At 24.6% G+C, this 27,589-nt stretch overlaps 1 protein-coding gene across 1 annotated transcript in view; it reads left to right on the top strand.

Annotated features, from left to right (window-relative positions):
- The first annotated feature begins 4,021 nt into the window (after positions 1 to 4,021).
- Positions 4,022 to 27,589, top strand: part of LOC129607242 (uncharacterized) — a 58,308-nt gene continuing 34,740 nt past the window's right edge. Inside the window, exon 1 of the mRNA XM_055518096.1 lies at positions 4,022 to 4,199. Coding sequence (XP_055374071.1) covers positions 4,034 to 4,199 — 166 coding nt within the window. The 5' untranslated portion in view covers positions 4,022 to 4,033. The remainder of the gene's footprint in view (positions 4,200 to 27,589) is intronic.

The following is a 27,589-nucleotide window of genomic DNA, read 5'->3' as shown; positions in this document are numbered from 1 at the left end:
TTTTGTTTTTAACTAAATAAAATATAAAAAAAAAAAAGCATTTTATTTATTAAGCAATAAATTATGTTATTGTTAAATTATATTAAAATGGAAAAAATATATTATTTTATAGAAAATTTAATTTTTTACCTTTTCATTTAATTAAAATATATAAGTCAATTGCAGAATTTTTACAATTAGATGAAAATGTTTGTAATGTTCTGCATGAAAAGCCAAGGTAAAGAAATTTTAGTGGTTTGAATAAATCCTTTTAGCATAAGTAGCGGCATCTACACACGAAGAGCTAATATAATTTTGATGGTAAAAGACATGTAATTATTTGTATTATTGACTTACGAAAAGGATTTGAGCAAATTTGAACAATATGTAGTTTATTTTAGTAAAAAAAAATTTTGTTATTATAAAAAAAAAATTATTCCAAATAACTAATTTAATTTTATTTATAAATGTATCTTAATTATTCCATGTTTCTTACTAAAATAAATTTGTACATAATTCTATATGTGTAAACACTCATACATCAGATCTAGAAAGTCCAACGTGTTTTTGATGATTTTCTCAGAAAGTTAAATAAAAACTTCAAGTTTCCGAATAAGGGCTAAAATAGATATTTATTTTTACAATTTCTTTTAATTTCTTGGTTATAAAATAATGCTTATATTATTATTTTTACCTGTTAACTAAATATGGTGTGTAAGCAAAATAAATTTTTAAGCACGTGATATTATTAATGTATACATTTCAAGTATATGTATGTAAGTAATCAGTAATCATACTAATAATATATTTAATTCTAAATTATTTTATACAAAACTGATAATAAAATAATTTTAGTGACTATTAAATTTTTACTATTTTCAATAAAATAATCAAAATATTTTCTTATAATCAAATTTAATATTGTAAATGCAAATAAATATGTCAAAATTAGAAACGATTACTTTTTCACCTTGACGCGCTTCTTTTATTATCTATCAATTTTAAAACATTCATTCGTGGTATCTTTTTTTCTAAAATGAAAAAAAAAAAATAAAAAAATCCACCTTGTTTGCTTTTTCGAATTCATTTTTTTTTTTTACTAGTGGAGTTGTGGCTTTCATATCATCATCTTTAAATCAGAATTATTTTTGTGTGAAAAAATTTTTTTTAGTTTTTCGTTTTTTAAATAAAAAATCTAAAGTTAACCTTTATTTTTAATTAATTTCTTTTATTACGATTTTTTTATTCGAAATTTTATTTTGTTTTTTTTTTTCAATATCATAAATAAATTTTAATGGACGAAAATATTTACTTAAATTTGGTTATTATAAATATTAAAGAAATTAATTTAGTGTATAAATTAATAGAAATTTAGATCATCGTCGTGAAATATTAAAAAAAAATAAAAAATAAAAAAAAGTGAGGTAAAAAAAAAACAGAAAAGAAAAAAAAATAAAATTCCAACATTTTTTCATCTCATTTTTATTTTGTCACCATCACCACATTGCTGTTCGTTTCGTTCGTTTGTCAGTCAGTCAAAAAAAAAAATTCAGCAATATTAAAAGTTGAAAAAAAAAAAATTTATTATATGGTGGGGAAAACATTTATTAAAATCAAAAAAGCAAAAAAAAAAAAATAAAATTTTTGTTATTGGTGAAAAACTTCAAAAAATTCAACATACCTAGAAAAAAAATTTTAAAATAATATTAAAATAAAATTCAACATATCAACATTGTGCTTTTACGTCTTCTTATTTATTGCTGCATATACCCCTTTGGATTTCCGTTTTCGAAAATCGAAATTAAAAAAAGAGAAAGAACGAAAAGCAAAAATAAAACACCAACCAAACAAGTTTTTCTTTTTCGTTTTTTTCGTTTTTTATTATTATTTTTGTTTCACAACATTTTGACAATACTCAGCTGATCTATTTGAAATTTCAGTCAAAGATTGTTTTTTTTTTGTTTTTTTACCTGGTCTGATTTTTTTTTTTAAACAAAAATAATCTCATTTTGTTTTTGTTTTTCATTTTTCTCTTAGTTTGAATTTGACATTTACCGTGAACGGTAACGGGAAGAAAATATTTTTGTGGTGGAATTTTCGCGGACACATTCAATTCTCATTTCATTTGTACAAAATATAAATTTGCCATTTGGAATTTTTTTTTTTTTTTATAACAAGGAATAAAACAAATGAAATAAGAAATAAAAAAAAATCACCAACCAGAAAATTGTAAATTCGCATAAAGGTGGATAAAAGAATAATAAATATATCTACATATGTACATACAATACGTTCATACAAAAATTGTATGTATTTCTTTGGTTTCTATGTCAGGTGCTGTTTGCTATTATACAAATTGAATATCTACCTACATACCTATATTTTTTAAAAATACCTTAACCTGTTTTATTTTATTTTTTTTTTTTAATACAAATTCAAAATATCAGAATTTTATTATTGGATTAAAAACAAATTTTGTTATTAATTTTTGGTTTGAATTTTAATTTTTAATATTTTCTAAGAGTAAAAATATAATTAATTTGGAAATATATTCAAATTATATAAAAAAAATATATAAATTTAATTAAAATAATTAAAATAAAAATCGAATTCGAAAGCAAAAAAATTTTTATTAACCTCAAAAATTGCATAATTTTTTTTAGCAAAAACAAAATTTTTATTAATTTCTTTGATTATTTCTTTTCTTTATAATTATTTTTTATTGTGTAAAGTTCATACTTATAATAATAGGAATAAATATACCTACATCTCTATATATCTCTATTTTTAATATAAAAAAATAACAAAATAGAAAAAAAAGTGAAATATAAATTTTATAAATGAATAAAATATAAAAGTGATAAAATAACAGCAACAACAACAACAACAAGCAAAAAACATAAAATATAATAAAAAATTAATAATACTTTAGTGTGTGAAAATAAATTCAATTTAATTTCGGTTGTCGACACAAAATCATAACAAAACCTTTTCTTCTACATCCTTACATACTAATGTAATAGCATAGCATCTAATATTGAACATTTTTCTATCTTAAATTTTTTTTGCATCTTGAATAATTTATTAAAGGCATAAGAAATAAAAAATAAGCAAAACGGAATAACAAAACAACAAAAACAACAACAAAATAATTTTCCTGTACGTTTTCTTCTAGGACGTTTTACATACAGCATAGATTTCCAAATTCAATTGGCATACGGAGTATATTTACCTAACCTTAAAAAAAATTACAATACATAAGAGTACAATTTTGGTGAGAAGGATTCAGAAAATAAACCAAGAAACCAAGATAATATGATATTGTAAAATATTAAAGGAAATCAAATTATTTTTTTTATTTTTTTTGGTTCCGAAATTTGTGAGACTATTGGTGGTCATTTTGGTTTTAACAAAAAAAATCTAAAATATTAGATTATGCACTTAAAATAACAAAAATCAAGGAAAATAATCAAAAAAGGAGAAGAAACAATTTTTTAAATGAAGATCACCACACATTATTGAATCTATCAGTAGAGAGAGAATCCGAAAAAAAAAGAAAAGAAGAAATTTTTGGTTGTCATTTTGTTTGTTACCTTTATTTTTTTTTTTTTTTTGTTAACATTTTATTTGATTTGCTTTTGTTTTCTTGATTGCTTTCAATTTTTGGAATCTACATTAAGTATTGAGAAATAAAGCATTTTCATTCAAAAAACGTACAACAATATTATTAAATATTTAAAATATTTACAAAAAAAAAATCTTTAATTCAATTTACATACGTAAATTTTGTATTCGTATACAAAATAGAGAAATCATCAACAGAATACAACATTCATAGCATCCAATATAATTATATATACTTACATACCTGTTCATCATCTACATTGCAGATTAGAAACACAACGTTTCATCATTTCAGAATAAAATTTATTCTAAATATCTTAATTGGAAAATTAAATATTTACATTTAGATATTCGATTGTTCGATTTTTTTGTTATTTGTATTTGCATTTGAATACAAGAGAAGGAGTGATACAAAAAAAAATAAAACACAATGGAATCAATGGAATATGAGATGGCTAGAAATATGACACTATTATTCTTTTTAGAAAGATTATTAGATAAAGGTGAACCAAGAACAGTACATGATTTATCATGTCAATTTGGTGCAAAAGGTTTTACCAAAGAAATGAGACAAATAGCTGGTGGTAGTCAATCAGGTAAGGAATACCTACATATGTATTTTTTTTTTTTAAATTATAATTAATTATACAAATATTGTAATATAGGCATCTAAATTGTTTAGAATTCGGGTAGCTTACTCGTATAATATGTTTATGTATAAAAATTTAATTATCACATTGAATATTTTTTCTTTTTAGAATTTTAACAAAAAAAATGAAAAAAGAATTGTTTGGAAAATCAATTTTATGTGTGTACACAAGAAATCTAAATATTTTTCAATTCTATTGTATAAGGTCTGAAAAGGTTATACTTTCTGGTATATTTTGTTCACTAGGATATTCGGCAGTATGTGCTTTTTATTAATTTCTAAGAAATTGTTTAATATTAAAAATATTAGACATTATTGTTGCTTAGATCAAGAAGATTTAGCAATAATATACCAAAGAGGTAGAATGAAATATCATCGATATTGTTCCCAAATCAGAAATTGCAAATTTAATTTATAATCAGAATCAGAAATTGCAAATTTAATTAAGTAATATTTTAATAATTTATCGGAACAAGAAGATTATAAGTTAATTATTTAAAATGGAAGAGAGTGATAAGACAAATTTAGTATATGAAAAAAAAATAATGAATACAAGAATTAGAACAATTAAGAAATCACAAGATTATCTTGAAATGTGTTGAAAAAAACAACCCGGCTATAATATTTTGTGAGATAAGAGTACCATTATCAATATAATAGGATTAAAATAATATTAAAAAGCTAGAGTTCCATATAACATGAAATCTTTGTGACAGATTCATTCTTACCGTAATCAATACTGAAATAGCAAGTATCAAATATTTTAAAAGGCCTCAAGTTTGTTATGAATATTACTGAGAGAATTAATTACTCTTCAATACATATCTGATATATAATGAACAAATTTGAATTGAATAACAAGATAAAAAAAAATGTACTCTACATTCTACAGTATCAAAAATTTTAAGTACTTAAGGCAATTAATTATTTGCATAAACTTAAATTAGGAATATTTTAAAATTATAAGTAGAATATAATTGTAATCAAATCATAAAAATAGAATTCTGTAATTATAATTGATCTTTTGTTGTAAGATTTTAGGAGATTTACTTTATTAAAGTCTTCTTTTCCAAGCCAAGCCCCAATTTAATGTGTTGATTACTAAAATAGTACTGTTGAGTTTTAAAAATAGTAGTTATTCAATTATGACTTTGTAATATGAAAATTCAAAAATTTTCTTCATAAATTCATTTAAAATATAATTTCCGTGTTTTTTTTAAAATTATAATTTTTAGTTTCATGTAGTTATTTACTAGTTACTTACTAGTTTTCCATTTAGATGAAAGAATGTGTTGTAATAAAAGTAAACTCGTGATGAAAAAAACATGTTTTGCATAATACTGGTATCAATGATATTCTCTTGAATTTAACCATCAATTACTTAAATAAATATTTGAATTTTATTTATATTTTGAAGCTTGTGTTGTCACTGAAAGAGTTTAACCTAAAATATCTTAGTATTTATGTATTGGAATTTATCATTTTATTGTCTCTAATTACTTATTTAACTGGTATTTTCCAAAGAATATAATTTAAACATTCACTTGTTATAACTGCTTATGTTTAGATATTTATTGTCATTATGAGTAAATACTGAAGAAATTTATAATGAAATTTTAGTAATTTAAATAAAATTTTAATAATTTTCTTATATGATTACTTTAAATACTGAACTCTATTTAGTTTTAATATTCTGATTAAGTATATTGGAGCTTCGAATTTTGAATTAATTTTGAATTTTTTTTATTCAATTGAATTTTATTTTATAAATTCTTATATTTCAAGTAAACAATTATTAATAATTATTGTTATTGAAATTTAAAATATGATTTTTATTGAATAAGTACTTACTTACTTGTAATTGACATGGTTGGTCTATCAGAATTTTATTAAAATATTGAATTACTTATTTAACTTGAATTAACTACTTAATTATTTTATATATAAATAAATTGAATTTACATCATAATTATTTATTTTAAAAATATTTAATTACTTAAACATATCATTTAATATTTCTCTATCAGTTACCATCAATTATTTATTAAAAAATTAAGTACTTACCTATTGAAATTTGATATTTTTGAGTACTTAGTTTGTTATATTTGAATAACTCAGTCATTGAATTCATGGAATCTGCATGATATAGGTATATATACAGTTAGGTGGTTGTGTGGTTAATAATTTTATGAATGGAATGTATGGTTGGTAATATAAAATATATATATATATATATTATTTCAAATTAAAATAATTAATCACTTATTCATTGTACATATTCTATGTTTATTAATTGATTTTTTTTCATTTTTAGCATAAAAATGTCATGTATAAATTTAGATTTGTCACATAGTGACAAGACAATATAGAAATGTGTATAGAAGTAGAAATATTATGGGAGTACTTGCATACCAAATTTATATGCATTGAGGAGTAGAAGCCCCCCCTCATCTCTTAAGAGTTTTCCTTTAAGTTTTAATTAAAAAATTATTCTTATTAAATTCTCTCTTGAATTTTTATAATTTCAATAATTTTTTTTGTATGTTGGGGCAAGTGCTTATCTTTTATAATTTTTTACAATCCTATTACACTAATTCATAAATTATAGCTTTTACATTTGAATAAGTAAGTGTGTTCAAATTTTCATTAAGAATTTTTAATTAAGACTTAGCAAATTTCTTTTTTCCGGTCCAATTATTTAATACTCTCCTTATATAAAATAAATGCGAATGAATTAATTAATATTCTCTTTTTAGGACAAAATTATTTGTAATTAAGTATTATTAGGTACGCACGAAATGCATTTTAAATCAAACATTATGAGGGCCTTAAATCTTGAATTTAAATGGAATTCTTGTAGTATTTAATAAAACATTATAGCCAATCTTGTTTGTAACAAATTATCGCATCTATATAAAATCAAAATATATACATACTTACTTACTGTATAAACAATGTTAAGTTAATTTTTTACATTCTCATTTAACTAAACGATATCTAAATTATAGTTAACATGCAACGCAATATCTCATTTTATTATTTTCAATTCATTCCCTTTTCTAATTAAAATTCATATACTCGTAGTTTTGAGGCGAAAAGAGTAAAAAATACATTCTGTTTTTTGTTTTTTTTTTTGTGTGAAAAACAAAAATCATTTCACTTTTTCAATTAATACACGCGGTACTTGTTAGAGTAGGTATATATATGCAATAAAATCGTGCAGTGTGATGCAACCAACATAATTTGTAAACAAAAAACTAAAAATAAAGGCAATGTGCATCACGTCAAAAATAGAAAAACGAAAATAAACAAAAAACCCTTTGTAATAAACAAAACCCTCTGTAGTCTTTATTTTAATATTCAAGTATAATTTTTATATTTTTTACACTTTCAACATAAAAGTGAGAAATAAAAAAAAAATTTCCTTCTGATTTTTCACTTTTTACACCTTAAAACAATGAGTTGGTACATAATGTGTGTGTGTGTGATTGTAAATGGAAATTGTAATCAATTCTCTTGATTTTGTATCATTCATGTTAAACAGGAAAAAATTTCAATACTAAATGGGAAAAAGGAAACGAATGAGTGAATTCAAAAAAAAAAAAAAGGTGTGTGAGAAAATTGTAACCTTTTTTTTTCTCTGTGTCTTAAATCAAATATTAAAGAGTTTTTCACAATTTGAGTGAATAAAAAAATATTGCAGTAAACTATTGTTTAATGGTAATATCATGAAAGAAAATAATTAAATAATCGACAATTATTATTTAATTAATTAATCAGCTTTAAGATGCTACATATGCTAAAGAAATAGAGATAAGTTTAATGATAATTTTTATAAGTTCATTGACAGTTCAACTTTCAATTTTATTACGTTTAAATAAAGTGAGGTTACGTAGTTAAGACCAATTACCCTTATTATAATTGGTGAAGCGAATGAACTATTCGAATTGAATGACATTTCAAATTATGATTAGCAAATAATTTTGTTCGCCAGGTTTAAAACTTTGCTAGGTCAAGCCATTAAAAAATGACATTATGGTAACTTAAAAATAGATAAGATGTTTAAAAAAAAAGCTTGTCATACAGAATTGTCATTCGGGAATTTTGACAGCTTATCATTCGCTTAAAATTTTGGTGATATTAAAAATTCATATTCGGCAGAAAAATGCTATTCGTTGCGCCCATTATATACATAATATGGGTAAATAAGTAATATGTTATTAATTGCTGTTATAATAGTTATATAACATTTGTTAATTTCTGTTACAATACTTCGATAACATGTCAAAAATAATATTAGAGTCGCGTATGAATTATATAGGTGTCCCATAAGTAGATAGATTACAGTTTGAGCTCTTCATACGCCTCAAAATAGAACTAGTTGAAAGTTACACTGTAGTGAACCCATCCTATCATTGACTCTCGGACATCCTGAATATTTCGTCGCTAACAATTTATAAAAATTTTCATGATATACTTACTTACATTTTCAATATTTAACAATGTTACATAATTTCAATAATTATTTCATGAATTCAATTCAACATTGGAAACGATGGCTTCTAAAATAGCTCTTTTGAAATACTTTATAAAAAATCCAATTAATTTGGTTATCTTAATTATCATTAACCCTTTAAAATATGACGTCCTAAAAAATTTAAGAAAAATATTAAGGTCATTTATATGTATACCAAGTATTTACTTATATAATTGAATTTACTCTAAGATTTTTTGAAATTTTTAAGCTAACTATACAAAAAATAAATTACACATACTTGAGTATTTGAACTTTAGTGTTAATTCTCGAACATATTAGATAAATATTTCAATATTTTATATAATAAAATTTTAATATTGAAAAATAACAATCTAAAGAGGTTAATTACCATGTTTGAGTTGAATTTACAGAAAAAAAAACGAAGCTTGTAAATTGTTACACGATTAAATACAAACTTACATTATATGAGGTACAAAATCCACAACCTTGTAAATCGAGGAAAACAAAAAAAAAATATTTGTACGTTTGTGATCTAAAAACCAAAAACACCTTTTCAATTTATCAAACTCTTTTTTTTTTATTTTACTTGCATACTTCGTTTTCGTTACTAAAAAAAATTTTCTAATAAATATTTTGTTGCCGGTCACTGCATAATGTTACAAAAAAAAATTCAAGGACTTTAATATTTTTTTAATTTATAATTTTTTATTATCTACTTATTAATTTTTTCTTTAGCCAAAAATAGACAAAAAAAATGAAACAAACGCACCCCAAATTTAGCAAAAATGCGAATTAATTTTTTGAATTCGTAAGTGGCACCGACATTACACTCTATGAATTTATTAAAATTTAAAATGCATTCAAAACACATTCATAAGTCAACTTTGTTATTTAACGGAAGCTGACCATGTTCTCATTGATGAAAGCATTTTCAATATTTCATAAAAATAATTTGCAGTTTGTCTATTAAAATTTCAAATTTTTTAATTCGAAAATTGTTCAGTACAAATAGATGATCTATGTATATTGTACCTTCCAACAGTGCAGCACAACAAGATAACAGCGTGGAAGACAGTCTCTTGATAGCGTGAAAGATAGTCTGTGAATCAAAGATTGAAGAAGGTTCGTCAGCTTTTCTTTAAAACTCACGTTTAATCAACTAGTGCTTTTGTACTTATTTTCTTATCAACAGATTTATAAAGAATTTGATTTGGTTTTCACCCGAGACAATCATCTTTCTGTTATGCCTTTCGTCATTATTACCCAAAGAATTGCTCGACTTAACTTAAAAATTTAAAAAATTTAGATGACATAAGAGATTTTTTTGTATAAATGCTTATAAGTACTTGTAACAAAGTTCAAAAGTTTCGAATTTTGGTAGTTTTCTTAGTTAAAGAATTTAATATTTAAATAATTAGCTCTCGCTTAAATATTTCAATTATATTTTGATAGTCTAATTATATTGACGAAATTTTATGTATTTCAAATGCAATACTATTTCTGACAACCCATTGATTATTGTCAAAATTGTAATTGTAATCAAAATTCTAGTATTCAGGTACTTATACAAACTATACTTACGTTACTCATAAATTACTTTGATTACCCAATAAAACTTTTTCCAAATTCTGTTCAGTGAAAGTAAATTATTGGGTATAAAATTTCTTGTACGATTATTCACTTAAGTATATGAGAGTGAAAATGCCAAATTTTCAGTAAGAGCCTCTTAAATAAATACTTAATTCTTTTGAACCCATTCATTCTTCTATTTCTACTTTATACCTACATACATTCATATTATTAATTTATAGCTAAGGCAATAAACTCAATTAATTAGCTAGATCTATGCCCCTCCATATTTATAACTATATTTATAGATCATAAAACTCAAATTCAATTGATACATAAGCTATTCATTTAAAAAAATATTTTGAGTGTAGTTACGCGGCTTTAAACTTTTTTTTTTATTATATTTTATAGACAAAAACAAGAGACCAAAAAAAAAAATAAATAATAAATTAGTGATTAATTATCATAGCTTTTAAATACAATTTAATAAAAAAAAAAAACAAAGGGGGTCATTTGATAATTTCAAAACACATGCTTACGTACTCATATGTACGTACATAAGCAGTTGTGTGTATAAAAATATTGTTTTACGTGGACGTAAGTGTTTTTTATGATTTTTTTTTTCATTGAAGACGAGTAGCTAATTTCAATTAAAAAATAATATTTGTGCGCCTTCATCATTCATGGTTAACATAGTTGTATATAAATTGTTTCATATGTACGAGTAGTTTCAGCTACACAACACATAAGTATAGTAATTGGCGCTATATGTGTATTAAAACAAATTTAATATACTAGTAGAGTGTTACATGTGAGTGTATTTGTATTTAAATTCTTTTTGTTTTAAAACAAAAATTGCATTGATCATTTTTAGAGCAAAATAAGTGTTGGCGAAAATTTCAATCATGGTAATTTTTGGAATAATTTTGATATTGATGAATTTCGCAGAAGACCTCAATTACAGAAATTATTTTTAATTTGTTAATACAAAGCAAGGGTTAAAAATTATTGTCAATGTTAGGTAACAATAGGAAGTAATTTGTCTTCTTTTTAAGGCAAGTGATCATCAGAAATATTGAAATTTTGTAAAAAAGATTCAACATTTTCACATTTGAAAGATGGTTCCTTCTATTTTATATTGTGACACAATACTTTCTTTTATTGGTTTTACCATAAAACTGAGGTTAGCTCATAAAACTGAGAAAAATCCTCAATACCTGTGTACTAGATTTGCAAATGTAAAGAGGAATTCCGGCAGCATTGCTGACAAGAGGAAATTTTTGCTGGATTGTTTTTTTGCCAAGTTCCCTAACGAATACTTTTTCAAGTTCTTCAACAAAATTATCGATGTTCTGATTATATCAAGGATAAAATAACTAGTACTTAGCAATTATTTTAAGTCGCCGATGGTTGTTACTACACCATATTCCTGCCGGAAAGGAAATTGCTTTGGAAAGCGATTTCTTTGCTTTGGAATTGTCTTTCTATCCCATTAGGCGTAAGGTTCAAGGTCGCCGTCGTGATTGAATGTTCAAACACATAATCTTTTGAGGGGAATTGCCAATCTGTTTTATTTTTCTCTCATAGTTTGATAATAATAGAAATTTGGCATACCCTTTTTAACAAATGTACTTACTCGAAACACCTTGAATAAAATCTCGCCAAAAAAAATTTTTATCCATATAGCAAGTTCTGTTAAAATGTACTTACGTTGATTAGATACACACAATTTCGTTTTTGTGTCACTTGTTTATTACTTGCCCCAAATAACCTTTTATTGAGAACAAACTTGTATTCTCAGTTCTTTCTTAATTTAAAATTTATTTCTAAAACGAAGTCTAATAAATCAAGTTTAATTCTTTGGACACAATATACTTAAGTATTTTAAACTACAAAATTAGTGAAATTCTCAAAAAAAATTTCGGCACTCCTCTTTAAATTGTAATGGTAATTAAATAGAACAAATTTGACAAGTTACTAATGATTTCTGCTGATAAAATTTAGTATAGTAAATGCCTAATTAAATAAGTAGTCAAAAAATTATTTTAAAAAAGAAATTGTTATCTTTATAAAAATTATTTATTCCTTTATAATTTTCAACCATTATGTTAAATTTGTATAACATATTTACTAACTACTTAGTTAGTTCTTTTTTTTTTCATTCTAAACTTTCCATTTATTAAGTCGCACAATATAAGAATCTAAAAACTGCGAAGAATAAAAAAAAAATTTGTTTGTATAAGTAAGAATTAGCTTGGCTATTCTTAATAAGTATACAAAATGTTAAAAAACAAAATTTCATATTCAAGATGGGCAATACACCTTGCTTGATGACGTTTGCTATTTTAATTTGGCTAATATTTTGTATACTGTCTATATTATAAGCTCGAAAAAATTTCTTATGAATTATTCATTTCCAAATATTTTAGAATTCATTAATTAAATGCTTACTTTAGAAATTTTTTTAATAGTTAAAATTAAAAATTTTTAGTATTAGTATAAGAGTGGTCTAGAATACTTAAGTTATAGAAATTGTATAAAAATTCAAAATTGAGAAATTTAATGCTTATATGGCATTTTAAATCTACTTGCTCCAAATATTTTTGTCTAATTTTTTGCCAAATTTAAATGATAATTAAGTTTTCATATATACATACATAAAAATGCAAACATTGGTATCTTTCAAAAGTTCGAATTATTTTTTACACCCATTTAGTAAAACTGTCATTTTTGGAAATGTCTGTGACTCATTTGATCTATAGCTAATTGCTTAATTTAGAAAATAATGAATGATTTTTGGAAATGAACGAAATAATTTTTTTCTAAAAAAATTGACGTCGGGTAGTAGGAAGTACTAATTCCTCATATGAGTGATTTTATTATACAGAGTGTGTCGTCTTACACATGTATAATGTAAGCAGTTTTTCTTATCCCATATTTTATCAATTAAGGTACTTAGGATTTAATAGGAAAATAATAATATTACTTAGTACTTATTTGTGCTGATCGGGGAATTTTGAGAAAAATATCATAATGTCAATGTCAATTTTGAGAAAAATGTCAAAGAACTGTCAAATTCTCATAATTATTTGCATTCTTATTGATTCAGTTATGTTAATTTTATTAAATATTTGATGATATACGCCTTTTGACAATGTTTTTATAAAAATATTGTAATTATTTTAACAAGAATAAATATTTCAATATCGAATTTCAGTGTCGTGGACCCGTCGTTTAAAAAAATTAGTATTTTCTTTGAAATAAAATTATAAAAAACCATAATTACAATTCACAATGGTTTAAGTAATTTTAATTATTTAATAATAATAATGATTCATTCTTTTGTCCATCATCTTTGTTATCTATATGTAAGTATACATATGTATATGATGTATGTGGCCATGTATATATTTAAATAAATTTTTGCAAATTATAATTTGCATTCCATTGTGAATTTTAAAATCATTATTTTCCGTCTTTTCTAAATATTTTACAAAACGGTTTATTAATTGTTTATTACCAAAAATGTCTCTTAACTATAACATATCCACATACATGAGTACTTACGTTTACAAAAGTTGTCAATGGAAAATTGCAATATTTTATTTACATACCTCCATTACGTACTCGTATAATAGTTATGTACTTGCTGATTGTCATTTATGATGACTATACCGTAAAATGATTTGATTATTATATAAATTTTGATATTCCATAATTTATCTATTTACGATATATTCACAATGAGTTGGTTAGTTGTGTTTAAATGCTAGCTTGCTTGTGTATATCTACGTATGTATGAATGTATGAATATTGTACAAAATAATGTTCCGAAAAAGCAATTAACGTGACTTTACTTAATAATATAACAACTATGTATATAAGTAGGGTAAAAAAAATATATTATGGCATCGTACTATTTATTGATTTATATACATATGTATAGCATATTAGAGTATGGGTGTATGAATAGTAAAGTAGATGACGAAAAATGAAATTTGAAGTTACAAAAATATTTTTTTATGATTTTTATTTTTGTTTTATTAGTTTTGTTTTATGGTTATTTTTAGATGGATGATGCGTCAAAAATATTTTGGTCTCACCTTTTAATAAATTTATTATAAAATATAATATTTTTCTACTTATTTGTTATACTTATTTACAATATAATGTAGCAGTAGAATAAGTAAAAACAAAAATCAAAATCTTTTCATATACAAAAATATGAAAAAATTTAGTTATACTTAGCTAATAATGTAGATTGTAGACCGTGTATGCACACATAAATATCTAAGTATAACACATTATGATAAGTTATTATTACTGTTATAATTTCTAGCAGTGACAGAAATTTGTTAATTTTGAAATATTATTTACATACAAAAATATTCGGAATAATTTTTGTAATTTATATTTCCGATTCGGAATAATTTTGTTGACATTCGGAATAATATTGTTGACATATTTCGGATTCGGAATAATATTGTTGACATATTTCGGATTTTAAATGAATTTAATTATTTCAACAACTAATTTAATTTAATTTAATTTAATCAAAAAAAATATTTTAAACACTTAAATGACAATTGTACGCTCCTGTTTAATTATTAATAATGAACTCAATACTTAAGTATAACACTTTAACATTACTGAAATATTGAATGACATCGATATACTTATGATCAAGTATGTATTTCTGAATTAAATTTTAATTGAATTTCAAAAGAATTGCAAAAATATAATTTGTCCATTTCGTCAATTTACTCAATTTTTTTTTTCTGGTGTTTTCTCTTTTTAAGATGAGAGCATTTTATTTAAGTTGTGGTGTGCAACAATTAGGTATTATTCAACATTACTTACATATTCCACATGCCCACACTATAAAATACATTGAAAGCTTTAAAAAAACCGGTTTTTTATTTATTTTATAAAAATATTAAAATTATTTTTTAAACTATATTTGGTCAAATCTTTTTAAATTTTTTATTACAAATTAAATATAAAATTTAAGTTTTTTTTTTTTTTAAAGAAATTTATTAAAATTTTACAATTTCATTTCATTTAATTAATTGAAGTCGATAAAAGGAAAGATATTGCATGGAATACATAAAAATTTGTGTGAGCACAGGTGGCCAATACTAATTTTCAAATAAGCGCTTATTCGTGCAGGCTAGCATGTTTCAATATATATATATATATAGAACACAAGATTTTTGTTTACCGTAATTGACAATTATAGCATTTTATATATTAACACTTTATCGAAAGATTGTGGTTGAGGCTGCCACTCAGTAAGTACCGGGTAAGTCGCGCCCGAATTTATTCCCAGTACTGGCTAAATTTTCACTCTGCATTGTGTTGTGCTTAGTATTTTTGTTACAAAAATTTATAAAGAGAGCAACCCACTAACAAAAACAGTTGATAACCAAAAGCTGATTAATAGGCTACCGGCCAATAATCGCTGGCAATCGAAAAGCCGATAATTAGACTACCGGTCGATAAAGTGTTAAGTATTTACGCGTTTTTTTCACATTTGCGAAATATACGAATGGACAAATGAGTATTTAATAGCATTTTACTATTTCCATGTTTTTCCTCCGTCTACATACTTACATACATACGTATTTGTATATACAAATAATTTTCTTTCGATTATTGTAAAAATGGAAATTCAAAAACGTGGTGAAAAAAGTAAAAATGTTTTATTTTTCTCTATTCTTTTTATTTTTGCACTCAAGTCTAGTCTTTTAGTATAAAATGGCCTAGATTTTCACGTTTTCTTTCTTTCTTTTTTATTGAAGTTTTCTTTTTTTTTTAGTTTCCTATTTATTTCAACATTTTTTTTTTATATTATTATTGTTGTAATTAATCGAAAAGCTTTGCGATTTCTTTTGAATGTTTTCGCTTTTTACATTTTTTTTCCTATTCATACTTGCTTACTAATTTCGAAGCTTTGTTTGAGCTGAATGGAATACAAAAATTTGTAATAACAAAACAAAATGTGATATGAGTTCATAAATTTCTGTATAGTATGTATGTTATGTATGTGCGTCCGTTTTCTGTAATAATGATTCGTGGTAAATTATGATTACTTTAATTTTTTTTTCGGATTCTCTTGTATTTTTTTCTCTTTTCCAAGTTTGAGCGAATAAAGTATGAAAAAAGAACGGTAATTTTTCTTGAATATTTTCTAAATTAGTAAAATAATTTCATATGCATATGTACATATGTATGTATATATGTATACTTAAGCATTCATTGATTTATATGTATGTATAAATGTATGGAACCACTACACACATGTAAATCCAGTGATTTATTTTTTAAATGTAGACTTACTAAAGCTGCATTAATTTTAATTCAAGGGAAACCGTTTAAACTACTTGCAGAAAAATCGTGAACAACAATATACTTAAATAAGTAATTTAATTTTACTGCAACTAATAAAATATAAATACAGAGACATACTCTTTGTAGGAACCACGTGAACAAAACCGTACTACATAATGTAAGTAATTAATAACAATTTCGGTTCGAATGTTTTTGAAAGATGGAATACCTCTGCATTATGTTAATTTTTATAACTAGGCGCATTCATGATAGTTTGAAGGGAATATGGAATATAGAACGTGAATAAATCGCAAATTACATACTTACATATTAGAAAATTAGTATAAAAGTGAGTAGGAAAACAAAATCTACCTTGAACTTTTTCATAGGCAAATTGAAAATAAAAAGAATAAAAAATAGGAAAAATAAGAGAATGGTATATGGTTTGGTAAATTATAATTGAACGCCAATACACACATACAAATAAAATATCTATATTTAAGCGTATACATATGTGTATATGTATAAATTTCTGTTGGTATGTACATATGTATATACGTACAGATGTGTACAAGTATGAATTTTTAAATTGAGTACGTATGTATGTGGTACTTATTAACTAAAAATATTATAGGTACATGTGCTGAATAAATTTACGGTATTTTTTGTATTACTGTTATACTAAATTCGTTAAAATACATACATACCTAAATTATTTTTTTTATATAGGTGGTATATTTTTCCTAATTTACTTAAGTTTGCTAAATATTTTCATTATTAAAACATAATCGTTCCTAAATAAATTTTGAAGAGAAATTATGTATGGTGAATTTTGAAATTAGTTTGCTATACCTATTTACTGTTAATGGAATCAAGAAACAATTCAATATGAATTTATAATTTTAAATATTATCGCATTTTCTAACAAATTTTAGCCTAATGGTCTTACAAATTATTAATTAAATAAGTTTTAAATACTTAGTTTTTATTTGAATTCTAATTCGATTTCGGATTCGGTAGTGATTTCGATTCTGAAGCTAATGACTGCAAATAAATTTAAAAAATTAATTTTTATTAAAAATAAGCTATCAACTCGAACCCTCATTCTAACATATCGTCGACACTCCGAATACAATATTTATTTATTTATATCGTTTTCCATGGGAAGGCTTAAAATTAGTTCAACTTAATTGAATAGTTTCAATAAACTGAACACTTAAAATAGCTTTCTAATTCCTTTTAGTTAGTTCAGTGTTCATTGCAAGTAAGTAATTCTCTCTACTTAAGCAACTTACATAGGTACCTATTTATTTTAAAAAATTAAGACTATTTTGACTTGTAACCATTATAAACTTTAAAATACTCTTTCAAATCACAAAATCTTAAAGATTCTTATGATATAATCGACTTCTGCTTTCCGACTGAAACTAGAGTTTAATTTTTTTATGCAAGCTTTGTTCTTACTCATGTTTTTTAATAGTGTTAATTTATAATTTATCTATAAGATTCATGTGTGCACAATACATACAAATTTAAATAAAATATACAAACTTAAACTTTTACTTGTATGGTACAATTAATAATAAAGCAAAAATTGTTAAACAAGTAAATAAAAAAATAAAGAAATATTCATTTTAATTTACTTGTTTACTGTAAACTTTACTGCCGTATAATTGAAATATATTTATATTTTACGTAAATATTTTTATGTTAATGTAGAAATTGGCAAAGTCATTCAATTATTAAGTTAATATAAATTCAATGTTCTATAATAGTGAAATTTAATAACATTTAATCATGTTTTATTCATTTCTGAAATTCTATTATTCCTACATTATTTTCAATTCATATACAAAACTGTAAGTTTTTAACTTGTATAACAGTTATTGATTTTGTAATGTATAACAGTTATTATCAAAAAAATATTATAATTAAATTTTATATTTTTATATTGGTATTAAGTTCTTTGACATCAGTTCATAAGATTTTACACAACTCATTTAAAATTAGATTTTCTAGCAAAAGTTGAGTTTGATATAGCCAAATGGTGTAATCTAATTTTTAGTATTAGCCTCATTAAATTATAAATGGTGCAAATCAAGCACATCAATTGATTTTATAAGGATGATCTGCAACGTGACTGTCAATTACCCACACGATAATTGTTAAGTATGGCAAATAAGTTTTCCGAATCCGTTATAAAAATTATTGATATGGTACACCTAAAAATTAATATGCGTACTTATGTTAAAATATATTTTGAAAGATATTCTACAAGAATATTTGTTACCTTATTATAGCTAAATCATTTTGGAATTTGGTTAATCCTGTGACTAGCCAACGCATAAATAATGAGAACATGGCCAAACTGGTTTTCATAATTAACGAACTTTGAAGATATTTCGGAATATCCGAAAAAACGGAGACACTGGAGTACTTTTACTGTCATACTTTGTTTAATAGTTTCTGCCCTAGACAGAATAGACAGGCGATCGTCAATATTTTCAAGAATTGGTCTCCTTTTAAATGAAAAACATAGCCGAAAATGTATATAAGTATATATTAACTGAACTACTCTGTAAAATAAAATTTATTATTTTTAAATTGAAATTCAGTAAACAAATGTAGTATTTTACATAAGTATAAATCAATTAGATTAGTCCAAAATATTTTCGATATTCTATCACCCCTATTCAACAATATTTATAATTCTTATTCAAATATAATAATTTTCAATCTGTGTCACTTTCTTATAATTTACTTAAAGCAAGTAAAAATATAACCATGCCATAAGTCACTACTCCACCTTTACTATTAAATATAAATTTTTTTTTTGCAAAATCGACATTTTACGCTCTATAATATTTTACAACTTTTCCTTCCTTCCCAAAAATTTATATACATAATATATAAGTAAGAAAATGATAAAATATATTCTAAAAATCTAGAAAGGAAGTAATTTGTAAATTTGTGCCAAACCAAACTGAACCAAACCAGGGAAAAAAAGACACAAATATTATTGTCAGTATTAAGTACCATTGTTTACCTTTATTTACTTATGTTGGATTTTTCTACTGTCTTTTGCTTTCCCACTACATACTTATGTATGTATATATATATACAAAAGTTCTTGGAATAAGCCAAAGTTCCTCAATTTGAATGTAAACAAAATAAAATGAAAACAAAAGGTAACCAAATGAAAAGAATGTGTGAAACCGAACGAGAAATAAACGAAAACAAAAAATGGGGAGCTGAAAAAAAAAAAATTCGTCCCTAAACACGCATTTTTCTATTTACTTTTTTTTTTCTCTCCCTCTTTATTTTTATTTTTCCGCAATGCAAAACAAAAGAAGTGAAGGAAAAATTTTTTTGTGATAATAAAAATTACTACCAGCATAAGTAAAACAGTAAAAAAAGGAAAAAATAAGTAAAACGTCAACAACATACTGGCTACACGTAAAATGTTGCTATTTCGCAAAATATAACAACAAATACAACAGGGATGTTGCCATTATGCCTCAAAGGATAATAATTTCCTATAATATATCAGTTTTATAATATGAGAACGGAAATATCTTTATATTTTATTTTAAAATTTTTTTTATTTTGTGGGGGAAAATACTCGTAAATATAATTGCAACACAATTTTATTTTTTTACTTCGTTAATATTGATATATCAAAATAGTGTCATAACAGTGTCATCATTAGTTGATTAAATTTTTAAAATTCCTATACTAGTGTATATTTGTAACCTTTTGTTGAAACCAGCTTGATTAAATTAAAATATTAGTAAAATTTAACCCATTACGGGCCCCGTTTGCTTTATAAATTCAATTCTAGCAGTTATTATGATTGTTACTCATTTATTACAAATGCCGAATAAGGAATTACGCTAGCTCTAGGTGAGCTACAGACTTAAAATGAAATGGTTTAGCTTGAAAAACTCCAGAAAATTGTTCCATTGGATTTGAGTCTGAAATAATTCTCCAAGGCACTTTTGGTTATATATTTGACGGTCATCGAATATATTCATGTTCGGGGGTTTTGGTGAGAAGTTTACGAAGTGCTCTGGATATTTTTTTGAGTGCTTTTTCGAAAAGATATTGCAAAGTTTTACAACAATTACAACATTTACAAAAATTTCCCTTATGTTCAGGTAAATTTCAGACTCCGAATATGATTTTACGACATGCTAATTTTTTTAATTTTCAGTAATTTTGTGCCTATTTAAGCTTCTTATATCTCAGGACCTACGCTCAACAAAGGATGAGCATATGTTTTAAATAAATTAAAATTGAATTCATTGAATATTGTTAAAAGTCTAAAAATTTGGCCCTGACTAATAATAACAACAAAAACTAATAACACACCAACTATAATTTGCAGTATTTTTTTTTTTTTTTTTGAACAAAAACAGTGAGCCGCACTAAAACATATTTCTTAAAAAAATAAAGTCCTAAACTTTTATTATACCAAAGTATATACGTACCTATATCGTAGGATAAAAAGTGGTATCATACCCACAAAATTATACTCTTATTTAGCATATAAAGGAAAGATTTTAACCTTTATTTTTGTATCCTTTCTTTTTGCCTCATATAAGTAGATATCTAAAGACGAGTGGATTGCACACAGATATAGAATATTTGAGAAATAAAAAGTAAAAAGAAGAAAATAAATTAAATTGTAATGTAAAAATATGTCCAGGATATTTAGGATGTTATCTTTATTCCGAAAGGATAATAATAATTTTTTTTTTGTTCGTTTTCAACAGTTTTGTTATTTTGTTTACTTTACCATCTTTTCAATGACTTACTTACGACTTTTACCTTTTTTTCTTTCCTTCTTAATTTTATTTCTGATTTTTGAATTTTAGGACATGAACTCTATGGTATGAAAATCTTACGTTCATTGAATACGTAAATATTATTTGTTTGTTTTTGTTTTCTTGCTTGTCAAAAGGTATATGTACTTATATATGTTAAGTATACTTTGGTGTTTGGCTCTCACTTGGGTTGAGGAGGAAAAACGGAAAATGGGATCATATTATAAAATAAAACAAACCAACTGTAGAGAGAAAACTGAATAAGTAAAATAAAACACAAAAGGAGAAAAAAAATTAGGTAAGAGAAAAATATTGAAATTTTTATGCCGGTGTTGAAGTAGATAATATTCAGTGAACATAAATTTGGAAAGGTGATGATATACATAATATGAGCATTATATACGTATAAACGTGTTACATATGTACATGTTGTATTATGTGTGCTCCATAATGTGTAGGTTACACTTACATAAGGAAGAATTTCTCAATCTGTTTTTCAAATGCTTAATGAATTACATTCTGGACGTTCAGTTTTTTGGATGCTGTTGGTCGTATGTTAAGAAGAATGTGAACAATACTAGCTATGAACGTGTTAGGAGTTTGTTTGCTGCTATGCTCTAATGTCAAATATTTGAATTTGGACACTTGGTAGGAAACCATTAGTTGACAAGCAAATTCACTTACTTTGTTGCCACATTTTAATTAGAATAATCTGCTTATTCTAGCTTCTTACATGTTACGTAACCTTAAGTTATTGAAATGAAATCTCATTTGAGTTAACGTTTTTCGGAGTTAGCCTTACCTTATATGTATAGCAATTTTTCTTCTTAACAATCCCGTTTTAGGATAAATTGAACATAAATTGACCTCCAAAACAAAAAAAAAATTTGAAAACAATAAACGATTTTCAACGATTTTCAAAGTAATTTTGGTCAATTTGTTGAAATGCCGATTTTTTTAACATAAAAGTGTTCGAATATCAGCATTACATAGCTCGCTCTCGTTGCTTTTTAAAATTGTCAAAGCTCATTTTCTGAAAACTATTTGATTGTTAAAATTCGCAAAGCTAATTTTTCAAAGACGCAAACCAATCATTTTAAAAATTTTTTGAAAAGCCCATAGTGGTAAATCTATGAGTATGTTGCGCTGAATGAAAGCTATACAGTGGATTTGAAGTTTGAAAAACACTTTTATGCATAGAATGGCAAATTATTTTTTTAAGAAAAACTTATGCTCGTAGGTGTATAAAACTATAATGAAGAAAAAGTTGTGTACAAACACAATAAATGTATAGTGAATATTAAATTATAAACCTACATACTTAGTTATAGGTATAGTTACATAAAATTTTAAGAAAATTTTATTTTGTAAGGGCATATTCACTACTGTTATTTAGTATATTATAAACTTATAGTTATGTGTAACTAGTAAGCACATGTATGCTTATTTAAGATAATAAAGGAAAAAAAATTTTAACTCTTGCTCTAATATTCTTATACTCTATGGTATGAGCTAGTATAAAAAAAAAAGTATATTTTAATGTTATATAGATACACTTAGGATTTACGTACATGTCTTAAATTAGGGATTACCTAAGATATTTTTTTACCATTGTCAATTTTTATAAAAATTACTTAACTAAATATGGTTATTTGCTTGTATATGGATAGAAAAATTTGTGTTATTTGCGTGTTTTGAAATTGAAACCCTTTTCATTTTTTTTTTCGTCTTATTTTTTCTTCATTGTTATTTTAGCCCTTGTCCATGTTGAGGGGTTACATTTTCATTAATTTATATATTTACTCTACAATTTTTTCTTCCATAAAGTCCCTTGATTATTGAAAGAATTTCATATACTTACATTATTTTTAAGAATAAGTACATTAATTTATTTGTTTTTCTTATTACACTTATTTGTACTTGTATATGCAGGGTGTTTCGGTATTACCTCCAAATATTTTATATAAGGTTAAAGAGATGATTTCATTTACGTATTAGTGCTTTTACGGTTTTTGAGCGAACTGATCGTGGTTTGTATTAGGAATATGCAAAAAATACTTGTTTGCTGTCCCGTTTTTATTAAAACCCGTCATCCAGGCCAACGAGAAAGTTCATGGGTAACACTCAAATCAAACATTCGACAAACCCGCATGATATCGAACCTCTTCAGGTTAGAAGTGAAATTTCGAAACCACCTACCGAAACCAATTAATATCTTTAGTGAACATATACTCAAGATCCACGCTAAAAATACCGCCGATATATCTTCCAAACCGTCTTGAAAGAAAGTCCTTAATTATGAGCGCTTTACACCAGAAACGGACAAGCACAAAGATCATGTTTCACGCTCTCCACCTCTACAGTATCCTGACATTCTCGAAAGATATCTGTTGTAGTGACTGCTATTCTCTTAAATATTTTCTCCCAGAAATGAGACAATTTGTAAGACAAACTTAGAGTGAGACAATTTGTAAGTATACACATTTTATATTTCTCATATATTATGTTCAAATTTCCTGGCCGAAATAGTTTGTATTCAAGATTCTTATTCTATTCCTCAAATTCTATATTCTAATCCTATGTTTCTATATAAGATCATAAAAGGGTCACAAGACGTATCGATAATATAAAAAAATGCACGAAGACGTGATATCGTTGTCGCGTCAAATTTCTTATTTTTACTCGCAAGCAAATAAGTAGAGATAAGTAATTAAACATGTATTCTTTGCAGTTGTACATTACTTATCTACTATTATATACACAAATACATGCAGTTATATAAGACATAATTACAAAAGTCATGCAATATCTATAATAGCATAATAAATTTTTCTTAGAAAATAAGAAAATACTTTTTTTTTTTAATTGTATTTTAACTGTACACTATGGTACCTTTTAGTTAATTTGCCAATTGCTCATATAATATCGTATAAAAGAATTTTATAGAGGTTTTTTTTTTTAATTGCATGAAAATTATCCACAAATAATTTGGGAATTGGTTGCTTACTACAAGTACTAAGCAAATATGTGTGGGTATGTACAACTTCAGATCAGATCAGAGTGAAAATTTCTTTACAAATTTTTTATGTGTATGTCGTCTTATACTTGAGCAATTATATAAGGAGTTAATAAATTTATTTTGTTTTTATATTCTGAGGTATTCTTGTATTCCACTTACTAGAACACATGCATTATAAGGTAATTATTATCTTTTGATCTAAAATTAATTTTGTTTTTATTGGATGTAAGCTCTTAAGTACTGGGATAAATTTGTGTATTGAATTTTAACAATATAATTGTAATTTTCTAACATAACCTTAAATTTAATTTTGAAATTGAGATGTAAAATTTTGTTTTATTATATTAAATGTTTAAGGTTTTTAAAATGAGGCGTTGTAGAGCTATGAAATTTTGAAATTGATGCAAAATGGCATTTCTGAAAGCGGATTTCCACTCAATGTCCGGACGTCCAGACAAAATTTTCAACCAATCAGAAACCTTCATTTTACTAACACATAGGCAATACTAAAATAACTTGACAGTTCGTTCATCCAATTTTTTGAGTTAAAAAATATTTAACTTCTGGCTGAAGGCTGAAGCAGAAACACACACTCAATAGTAAACGTCAGTCCATTAGAAATGTCAGTTCTTCGGGAGTAGTGGAAATCAACCTTTTTACGTTCATGATATTTGCATGTGCTAGTATCTTCTTAACAGTGTAAAAAAATTTACTATTTTGTGAATGTATGTTAGAACGGGCGCGTTTATTATTCGCAATTTATCTATTAAAAGAAATTAAATCAAATTTTATTTTTACATTTCACTTATTTTACGCTTACAATATCTAAATTTTTCTTCTATCATTATTGTTACTCAATTACGTATACGTAGATATTTTTAATATAAAAATTTATTTTACATAAAATTTCACTCAAAAAACAAAATATTTATTTTATTATTATTGCTTTTATTTTAAAAGATCACCACCTACACTTTCCTAACAAACATTCAAAATATCATAAAAATTAATTTATTATGGTTGTTATAAATTGAAAATAAATTTTGTGTGAACGTGTGTAATTATACTGTCTAATTTTTTTATATCTATAAATGGCAAATTTTAATTTGAAAAAATTTATTATAGAGTTACCAGATTATTTTTTTATTGTTAGCTCTATTATTAGCCGCCAAAATTATAAGATATTTTACTGCTACTGAATATTATTTTAAATTGCATTTCTGGAATATCACTTGCCTAGAATATCATTGAAATTAAAGTAGTACTTTATAATTATAACCTATAACTTTAAATTAAAACTACCCTTTCCTTTACTTTTTTCAATAATGTATTTATGAAAGAGCTTGTAGTTTGTAGAGTGCAGATTAAGGTAATGTCGCACCAAGATCTACAATATAGTTCAATAGCTTCAGTTTTTTCTCCTCGATTTCGTTTCTTAGCACCTCATGGATTTTGTTTGGTCCAATCCAGGAAGAGGGCTCCGGCCCAACAAAACAGGAATAGGATTCGTCTTCGCCAGCATATTTGCTTCTTAATTTCCTCTTATATCAATATATCCTTCTACGCAGTGCAACATGGCTCGATTTTTTCAACCGATCGAACTTGTTGAAATAATCAAAAACCATTCGGGAGGAAATTTGGTAAGAATACAGAGCCCTTATGGTATTGTCGGACATTGCTATGTCGCACCCGCAATAACCCCTATCCAAGTCAAATTGGACGCACTTTTCTATAGCGTGTATTTCTACCTGCAAGATACTTAGAAACATCCCCAATTAGACAATTATTTAAACCTTGTAGCTACAGTAAATATTATTATTTTGAAAATTTATACTTAACAGTAGTTTATTAATACACGTACGTATAAGTACGTATGGGTTATTTAAGGGTAATTTATCAAAATTACGTATTTATAATTTCTTCAAAATTTTTTGTACATTTGTGAATATTTACAGTTTACTGCCGAACAGGTTCAGTACAGGTAGTCGATGCAATTAGTTATTTATTTAAGAGATTACAGCCGAAAAATTACATGTTTTAGAGTTTATATGTTTGCAATAATTCATGTAGAATAAGTTAGAATATTTTCAACATAAATTTCTATACATAAGTAAGATTTTAAAACCGATAATATTGTTGGAAATGTTTAATAGGCAATTATCTTCATAACCCGAATTAAAAGTTTTTATTCATTGGTAACACTAGCAAACATTTTATATTATGTTTTATTGTTAATATACTTCCAAACGTATACTACACACTTAAGTACCTATCGTATACAAAGTAAATCGTTAAAAGTTAAAAGAAAATTTAGCAAAAAAAAAAACTTAATTATGTACTTAAATTTTATTGTTAAACACATATACTTACTTATTAAACATATATGTGTGTATATATGTAAGTAGACATAATATATATATACGAAGGCATGTTTAAACATGTTTTAAAATAGGAAATCATAAATAGGAATAGGTGAAATAATAATAATGCATATTAAATATAATAAAAATTATGAGATCTGAATTCAGTCAGGAACACAAAAAATTATGGAATGCTTACCAAACATAATTAAAGCTACCTGAGAAAGGGAAATTATTATTATGCATTATGGAACAATTCAAAAGATAAAATTTAAGTTTGTTTGTTTTTCGAAAAAAACAAAAAAATCATAAATTTTTATAATGAGATTTTTTGTTTAAATATTGTGAATAAAGTTTATAATATGAGTAGTTGCTTGTGTTATTTTGATTACAATGCAGATGATTATATTGTCGTACTTACAACCGCATAGGATTACATACATATGTATATCATTGACTTTATTTAAAATTTTTTTTATAACAATATGCAATTAACTAAATTTTTCTTCTATTATAAATGCAAAAATATCTAATTTTATTCTAGTAATTTCTTATGTAATACACGATTTTTTTTCGCATATATGAATCTTAAGTACAATGATTTTAAGGTGTATATTGCACATACGCACATATACATACGAACTCAATTGGCATTTCTAATAATTTCTAATAATAAGTACATACATACGTGTATGCAAGTATAAACAAAAAAATCACAGTATAAAATCTTATTGT

Source organism: Condylostylus longicornis, unplaced genomic scaffold (assembly GCF_029603195.1).
Source record: "Condylostylus longicornis isolate FDR11 unplaced genomic scaffold, ASM2960319v2 ptg000027l, whole genome shotgun sequence".
NCBI lineage: Eukaryota > Metazoa > Arthropoda > Insecta > Diptera > Dolichopodidae > Condylostylus > Condylostylus longicornis.
This window is presented reverse-complemented; position numbering and strand designations above follow the sequence as displayed.